Consider the following 9,079-nt stretch of genomic DNA (forward strand, 5'->3'; position numbering starts at 1 on the left):
GAGTCTTGAATCACACTTTTCTACAGGAACAGTTCCTATATTTGTATAGTTTGTATTAGTTGTTTTACCATCATTCGTTTTGTTTTGTAAAATATCAAGACAGGGTCCAATAACAGCAAGATTTTTTAATTCTGTGCTTTGCATGATTCAAGTTGTGTTGAAAGTGAAACTAGCTCTTTCAGAGCCTTGCCATAATGACAATAAAGGCACACACACACCCAGCAGAAGCTCTGCTGTCTGGTGTATCGATGCTGTAATTTAAATCTCCAAATCTGGGCACGGTTTCAGCCACAAGCCTCATTGACTTCCATCATATTAATGATGCAGTCATTTATGAGTTTATGAACACAACAATTGATGGTGGAATTGTCTGCAATGCAAGAGCTAAACTCGAGCACCAAATTGGTCAGGGTCAGCTCTGGGGTCCATGTTTCAAAAATATTCTAGACCATGTTGGACGTCTCTGTCGAGTCCTCTTGAATCTCTTGAGTCCATTTCAGTATTGGTTTGCTGTCCTGCAGTTCCTGGAGCAGTTTGCTGTTCCCTTGCCTCGTTTCCTCATTGATTGGATAATAGTAGAAAATAACCAAGCCAATCATAATTAAGAGCACGGGCACAACGGAGACCAGCAGTTGTAGGGTTAAATTAACCGCATCTGGTTGTGAACAGCCTCGGGTAATGTAGCCTGCAAAATATAAGCTCAGTGTGGAAATGCCCAGGGAAATACCAGCTGCAAATTTGCCAAAGAAGACGTAGAATGAGTAGAAGATGGCCTCGTGGCCAATGGAGTCAGGATTGTGCACCTTGAAGTCATCTACCACATCGGGAAGCATCGACCACGGGATCAGTAAGGCTGCGCCTATGCTCGCTCCACAAACAAAGGCGATAATGTAGGTGAGGATCAGGTTGCTCTCCACTAACACTATCAGAATTAGGAAGGGAACAGCAAGACAGTTTCCAGCATAAAAAGCTGTCTTCTTCCCAAACTTAGTCAGTAGCCAATGCCAGAAAGGAACGCTAAGGGTAGCAGAGATCATGCTGACCAGCAGAACGTTTTGGAACTCATTTCTGAAGCCCAGTGTATAGGTGCAGAACACTGCAAAGTTCCCCTCCAGGAGATAGAAGCCTGTTGCTGTGAAGAGGCAGGCCATGTTCAGTATGGCATAGGGTCCATACCCCATAACCATCCTTATTGCCTGGAAGAAAGACATGGGCTCTGACCGGGTACGCAAGGATTCTTTTTTCTCTTTAATTCCAAAGAAGAGAACGATGGCACAGAAAATGTAGATGCCGCTGATGGCAAGCGAGGCCATCATGTAGGCAAATTTCGTGTCAAATTTCGTGTCTTCCAGGAAGACACCGGTACTATTGATGGCAAACATAGAGGTAGAATTGTTGTGTTCCTCACCATGGGATACAGGGATGCACGGTGCGCTGGCCATGCCCACTATTTGCCCCTGGACGGCTGTACCGATCAACATGCCCAGAACCTCCACAGTCATCCTGTAAGCGCTGCACGAGTCTCTCTCCTTCTGCTCTGTGCTGATGAACATGGTGAGGGCAGAGTAGGGCACATGGAAGCAAGTCTGTAGTGTCTCAAAGAGGCAGTAGAACACCAGGTACCAGATAACCTTGCCGTTCTCAAAAGGGGGGACGTACCACACAAGGAAGTATGCCACCACAGCAAGAGGAGTCGACAGCACAATCCAGGTCAGCATGCGTCCGAATCGCGTCCATGGGCTGCGGGACACCAAGAAGCCCACTGTGGGGTCTGTTATTGCGTCCCACGCTCGACCGGCAAACACAATTATGGACGCGTGGACGGGGTTCAGCTCGGCCACGTCCAGCAGAAAGATCTGCAGGAAGAAGCCCAGGGCAGATGCTGTCATCTGGTAAGGCGCTCCACCAATGGCATAGCACAGTTTTTCGCGTGTAGACAAACAGTTCCTCGGCTCATTCTTCCCCGCAACCTTAATGCCATCTGAGCCTTTGCCATCTGAGACGGTCCCGTCTGAGACGGTGCCATCTGGGCTGACTGCCTGATTATTCGATGAACCTGTTTCGGTCACATCTTCTTGAGCCATAATTATTCTGTTTATGCCAGAGCTGTTTGTAGCTTTACCCTCTTAATCAGTCATACTCTCTTAGCTCTGCTCAACATCTTATGGAACCCGACATCTAATGGACATCTGCTCGACACCTTATAGGGTGAACCGAGCATCAGTCTGACATCACAGATAACACATTACACATTACACCTTATAGGGTGAAGCGAGCATCAGTCTGACGTCACAGATAACACATTACACATTACACCTTATAGGGTGAAGCGAGCATCAGTCTGACGTCACAGATTACACATTACACCTTATAGGGTGAACCGAGCATCAGTCTGACATCACAGATAATACATTACGGGTTCTATATCGACGGGTAATGACATCACCGACTGGCCTTCAAGTGGTATGATAAGGATACTGCACTGAGTACTGAGAACCAATGGGTAGTCTGAGGGGCTGCCTTCACGAGGACGTCGCGGGCTGTTCCCCGCCTAAGTTTTGTGAACGATATAAAACTTTACTGCGTCTACATTGCAGTTATGTTAATTATGTACGACGTCCACTCGAGACCGGTAAACTGCTCCGTTTTCAAGATAAAGATGCAGTACACATGGCTGGCCTGTAGATGGCCATCAAAAAAAAGAAAAAGCTTCTAAAAGTAGGCTATATGAAAGCGTTGGTATTTCACACAGGTGTTGCCAAATAACTAATTATCTTGATCAGATGCGCATATGACATATCTAGGTCATATCAATTTAATGAGCAGAGCAGTGCTGCTTCTCTCTCTGAGTCTGCACACACTGACTGACCAGCTAAAGTGTATGCCTACTAAACCATAATATATGACAAACCTTGGATTAATTCTTCTGAAAACAGCAGCAAGCACAAAGTAAGTGTGAGAGAGAGAGGGAGAGAGAGAGTGTGAGAGAGAGAGAGAGAGAGAGAGAGAGAGAGAGCGTGCGCGCCCGCGCCCCTTCTCTCGGTCAGATCATCATACACAGCTCACAACGAGGAGCGGCATGGTACATTGTGAATTTATGAGTTTGACTTTGGAGATTGAAATATATATATTCGCTGGTGCGCAACACCTCTGAATGTCAGATAATTGCTTGATTCCTTCCACCTGCTGGCAGCACAGTGCTAATCATTGCCTATTTTTTAACACGCAGCATCTCTCTCTCTCTCTCTCTCTCTCTCTCTCTCTCTCTCTCTCTTTGTGACTGTGAGACTGACACAGACGCGGTCAATAATATATAGCATAAATAATAGGCCAAATATAACACTTTCCCTCTATCTGTGATCAGCTCCTCACACACAACTCCTCTCTCTTGCATGCCTGCTCAATTGTTTGCGTGCGTGCGGGCTGCAGATCGGCTATTTTTGGAGAAGAGATTTATAGACATTATGTGCAAATATAAAATAGCTGTGAATACTTATATGTAAGTGGTTATGGTGAAATAAACCATTAACACTGGTTAGTTTGGAGGGGGCGAGGGGACTATGACATCACCGTTTCAGCAAATTAGGCGGCATTCGCTGTACACACGGAGACGTGAAAGTCGCGTCTCCAAACTTTCCCACTCTGGAAGGTAGTTTCAAAATTAACCGTTAAAGTCCCCCAAAACGCCGTCTCCGTGTGACAAAAAGGGCAGATCGGCTAATTACTTGCCCGAGAAACACCGAAATCGTCCTCGTCTGGATTGCCCCTGACTCTCTTCATATACTCCCTATAGCGATGGGCACAGTCCTAAAACTCAAACCGGTATTAAAGGTATATTCAGTGATTTCATGTGTCGGAACTTCACCCGTGGATTTGTGGAAACAGGCAACAGGCATTCTGATTGGCCAGTATGAGATGATGCATGATGATAAGAGCGCCCTCACTTCACACGGGTGTGATCTTTTTTTACTTACAACAAATAATGTTATTGTTTATACTGACTTCACCAATGTTTTCCCCTCCTATATACAGCTTTTGTCCCCACAAAATTAAATGCCATTGACAATGAAGGGAGAAATTAGGTCAAATGTCCGCCAAATATGACCAAATTCGTGGCAACAGGCATTCTGATTCTGGCCAGTATGAGATGATCCATGATGATGTACGATGATAAGAGCGCCCCTCACTTCACACGGGTGTGATTTTTATTGTTTAAGATTTTGAAATTACGAAACCTGCCTACTGATGATGTCACTGTGTCCACAGCCCTCCTCTGAGATACAGACCAAGTAGACATAAATGGTGCCACATAAAGAGCATTAGTGAGGACCTTTTATATTGTTGCTGTCGGGCGGAAACCTCTTGTCTCCACATTTTAACGTTTTGTGTTTTTTTCTTTTTTTTTGTGTAAATTCTGCCCCTTTTACGCAAAATACGCCCTACTTGAACACACTACACAGCGTCACTCAAAAGTAGCAGATGTACAAAGGTAACCGTTTTGGACATAATGAGGTTTCCACCCGACAGAGACGACATGAAGAAGAAGGTTGAAAAAAACATAATGTCAGTGCCACCCCCCCCCCCCCCCCTCCCCCCCCAGGACGGAGAGCACGGTGCAGCTGCACAGATACATGGACACTGACAACTACTGTCTCATCCTGCCTCCCAACCTCAAGTCAGCCATCGCTGCCGTTACCTACATGGCTGAACAGCTGAAGCAGCAGGACACAGACGACTCGGTGAGGCTCACGCACGCATCCCACGCTGTTAAGTTACATTACATTACATTACAGTCATTTAGCAGACGCTTTTATCCAAAGCGACTTACAATAAGTGTATTCAACATAGGTAGGGAACAAAAACTACTAATCACCAGAAGTCTTTAGTGCATTTTCTGCAAAAACAAGCAACCAAGAGTATACCTAGCGCTAAGGTAAAAGTGCAATATATCAGCTACCTATTTCCTTAAACAGATGAGACAAAATAGCTAAATCAAATGAGCATGAGCTAAAACAATTAAGTGTATCGACTAAACAAGATCCAATAAACAATACAACAATAGAAAACAAGCGTTCGTACAACTAGTTAACAACAAGTAGGTCAGGCAGAGAGGAAGGGTAGTGTTTCCTGAAGAGGTGGGTTTTCAACCTGCGGCGAAATATGGGCAGTGACTCTGCTGTCCTAACATCAGTGGGAAGTTCATTCCACCACTGTGGGGCCAGAACAGAAAAGAGTCGTGACCGTGTGGATCGGCCAGAAGGACCCTTGAGTGACGAGGCAATCAGTCGCCCCGAGGTGGCAGACCGAAGTGGTCGGGCAGGGGTGTAGGCATCGACCATAGCCCGGAGGTAGGAAGGAGCTGTTCCTTTCACTGCCCTATAGGCTAACACCAGGGTTTTGAACTGGATGCGAGCCGCTACGGGGAGCCAGTGTAGAGAACGGAGAAGGATGGTTGTGTGGGAGAACTTGGGGCGGTTGAACACCAGACGAGCCGCAGCTTTCTGAACAAGCTCCAGAGGTCTGATGGCAGATGCCGGAGCACCAGCAAGGAGGGAGTTGCAGTAGTCCAGGCGGGAGATGACGAGAGCCTGGATGAGCACCTGGGCTGCCTTCTCCGTGAGGAAGGGGCGAATCCTCCTGATGTTCTAGAGGAGGAATCTGCAGGATATATAAGTTACACCTATAGTTCCTGTTAATAACCTTGGTAAAATGTGCGGCATTGGGAGTTAAAGGGGAGGAGATTGTAAAGGGACGAGAGGATGAGGAGAGTTGTTGTTGCTGCCGTAATTGTCCTCATATTTGGTCTTGAAACGGGCCTCCAGATCCATAAGGCCGCCCCTGCACACACACACACACACACACACACACACACACACACACGTACATTATTGTGATGTGATCTTATAGATCGGCTATTTTATACCGAATGTTCACCTTTGACATGCCCATTATAGAGACACTAGGGTTACAGTTGTTAACTAGGCTCAACTGGGTTCAAGTTGTTTTGATCTGGACTAGAGCAGATATAACTTCGCCTCATCAGGCAGGCGGAATCCTTGGTGGAAACCATGGCAAAATGATTCCCTTCAGCCAGAGGAAACCATGGCAAAAGGATTCCCTTCAGCCAGAGGAAACCATGACAAAAGGATTCCCTTCAGTCAGATGAAACCATGGCAAAATGATTCCCTTCAGTCAGAGGAAACCATGGCAAAATGATTCCCTTCAGTCAGAGGAAACCATGGCAAAATGATTCCCTTCAGTCAGAGGAAACCATGGCAAAATGATTCCCTTCAGTCAGAGGAAACCATGGCAAAATGATTCCCTTCAGTCAGAGGAAACCATGGCAAAATGATTCCCTTCAGTCAGAGGAAACCATGGCAAAATGATTCCCTTCAGTCAGATGAAACCATGGCAAAATGATTCCCTTCAGTCAGAGGAAACCATGGCAAAATGATTCCCTTCAGTCAGAGGAAACCATGGCAAAATGATTCCCTTCAGTCAGAGGAAACCATGGCAAAATGATTCCCTTTAGCCAGAGGAAACCATGGCAAAATGATTCCCTTCAGTCAGAGGAAACCATGGCAAAATGCCAGAGGCGTCATAATTAGTTTTGTTTGGTATCATCGTTCAGTTTCAATTATTTATTAGGCATACTTTACTCGATTCAGTATTCATGTGGAGAACAAATGCGTGGCCTGGACCGGATCACACTGGTCAGTTTGGAATGAAAACCAGGCTTTCCACACAGAGGAAAGTGACTCGAGGTGTGTTGTTAACTGCTTGTGTGTGTGTGTGTGTGTGTGTGTGTGTGTGTGTGTGTGTGTGTGTGTGTGTGTGTGTGTGTGTGTGTGTGTGTGTGTGTGTGTGTGTGTGTGTGTGTGTGTGTGTGTGTGTGTGTGTGTGTGTGTGTGTGCTTGTGTGCGTGCGTGCGTTTGTGCAGATAACAGGAGACTGGCAATACATAGCGTTGGTGGTGGACCGTCTCTTCCTGTGGCTGTTTGTGGTCATCACGACCCTGGGAACTCTGGCTATGTTTCTGGATGCCTCCTTCAACTACACTCCAGAGGATCCATTCCCCTAGACACGCGCGCAAGCACGCACACAAGCACAAACGCACACGCACACACTCACTGGCTGGGTTTCTGACACTTGTTACAGTATGTCGCCCCCCTGTGGAAAATCATATGAATATCTACATGAAAATGACTTGCAAATTCATTTTGAGTCAGTTCTGACATGCACGCACGCACACACACACACGCACACACACCTTGGTGCATTGTGTGCTTCGTTCTCTTTCTGTGTGTGCCGAAAGAGATTACCCAAACTGACTTTCCATGTTTTCAAATTCCATATTTCTACTGCCAACCTCAGAAGAAAAGGAGAAAAAAATGGTTTTGTAAGTCCATGGTAGTATTTAGAGATGTGTGTACAGTATAGGTATAGCACCATACAGATAATATCTGTTCCACTCCCTATATGTATTAGTATGTAATAATAGAATCCACAACATAAGTATAGCTGCACAGTAACATCCAGAGTTTTCATTTAACTCTGAAAGTATATGAATTTGTTACAAAACACTACGGATTGTACTGTGTACAATAGCTATTCAGACATATGGTTACACTGTCACAGTTCTGAATTACTTTTGCTTAATTCATATTATGTAATATATTGTGATCTTTATTTAAACTAAAGTTTTGAATTACACTTCCTTTGAAAGTAGAAATGCTGTACTGTAGTCTGTAGTAGTCAACCAAGGCATGGATGCGTGTGTAATGACTAATATCAGATTAATGGAGACAAAAAATCATGCTATGACTGATGTCTGCTGGGAAAATATACGACAGGGCAATTCTGCAAATACCGGTAGACCCCATGGCCAGTCATTTGGGATCAATATAAGCTCAAGAAAATGAGCCTATATGCAATTTAGTCCAGATTTACTGGTTACTAGAGCGGTGCCCGTGGAGCACTGGCCTACTTGGGACGATGCAAGTTGGAAATGCATGCCCCACCCAGTTGTTGTCTCCACCAGGCCGAAGGCATGGGGAGAGAGTATGTTTTGCACTCCGTCCGTGTGTGTGTGTCCGTCCTTCCGTGCGTCCGCTACCAGCTAATCTCCGGCACCGTTGGCCCAATCCATGCCAAACTGTGCACACACACTCCCTGGATGCCAACGACGAACACCAGGCACTGCACTCCCTGTGGGGGTGTGGAACGCGTGTGTCGAATTTGAAGTCGGTGGGGCGAATGGTTCTCCAGTTACGTGAATTACAAACGTACGTGCTGTACACACGTACAGTACGTATACACACAGAGACTTGGTGCTCACATAAATTCAGTTGTTCATGAGATGATGTATGATGATGTATAATGATAAGAGCGCCCCTCACTTCACACAAGTGTGATTTTTAAGGTTACTAGAGAGGTGCCCGTGGGGCCTAGTCTACGGCGGTGCACGTTGGGCACTGGCCTACTTGGAATGATGCAATTTGGAAATGCATGCCCCACCCAGATATTATGTCTGTGTCCCTTTTATGCCCGACGTCAGAATGATGTCAGATTTCTGTATGTGTCTCTCCGTGTCCCTTTATAACTATGGAGTTCTGTGTCAGCCATGCCCAAATATGGAGTGTTGGGATGTCAGAACAGGCCAGCTTGTGGAGTTCAATCCAACACAGATAAAAACATGGCAGCAACAAGTCATTTGTTTTTACTAAAGAAAAGCCTTTTCACCAAGTTCACCTTCTCGGTCACCTTTCCCTCTAACTGCAACGATATTCTATGGCCTGCTCTAGATACTGATGCTACTAATGACCCAGAAGGACAAAGTCAACTAGAAAAAGTGCCCTTCTGGGCACAGGTCTCCAGCAGGAGTGTGTGATGTTTGGAAAAATGTTTAGGAGTAATATAAACATGTTGTTTTGTTTGTTTGTTTGTTTGTTGCAAAATATTTCTTCATTCTTCATTTTGTTGAGGAAATGCAGAGCCAGATCACTCATAGCATCTCTGAGGATAGAATTCTGGATGAGCAGGACATGTGCAGCATTTTGTACAAAACGGGCTACTCCTG

General features: G+C 45.6%; 2 protein-coding genes across 3 annotated transcripts in view; one reads left to right on the top strand and one right to left on the bottom strand.

Annotated features, from left to right (window-relative positions):
• Positions 1-7,732, top strand: part of LOC306914419 (acetylcholine receptor subunit beta-like) — a 78,000-nt gene extending 70,268 nt beyond the window's left edge. For both annotated transcript variants that reach the window (XM_079491424.1, XM_079491423.1), the window contains exons 10-11: positions 4,601-4,739; positions 6,941-7,732. In XM_079491424.1, coding sequence (XP_079347550.1) covers positions 4,601-4,739; positions 6,941-7,081 — 280 coding nt within the window. In that variant the 3' untranslated portion in view covers positions 7,082-7,732. The remainder of the gene's footprint in view (positions 1-4,600; positions 4,740-6,940) is intronic.
• On the bottom strand, positions 444-2,084 carry LOC306913752 (sodium-dependent lysophosphatidylcholine symporter 1-B-like; the record flags this gene model as incomplete). The annotated part of the gene is made up of 1 exon (XM_079490565.1): positions 444-2,084. One exon carries the CDS (start codon positions 2,082-2,084, stop codon positions 444-446), a length of 1,641 nt encoding a protein of 546 aa, XP_079346691.1.
• Positions 7,733-9,079: the final 1,347 nt, after the last annotated feature.

Source organism: Electrona antarctica (assembly GCF_951216825.1).
Source record: "Electrona antarctica genome assembly, chromosome: 21".
Taxonomy (NCBI): domain Eukaryota; kingdom Metazoa; phylum Chordata; class Actinopteri; order Myctophiformes; family Myctophidae; genus Electrona; species Electrona antarctica.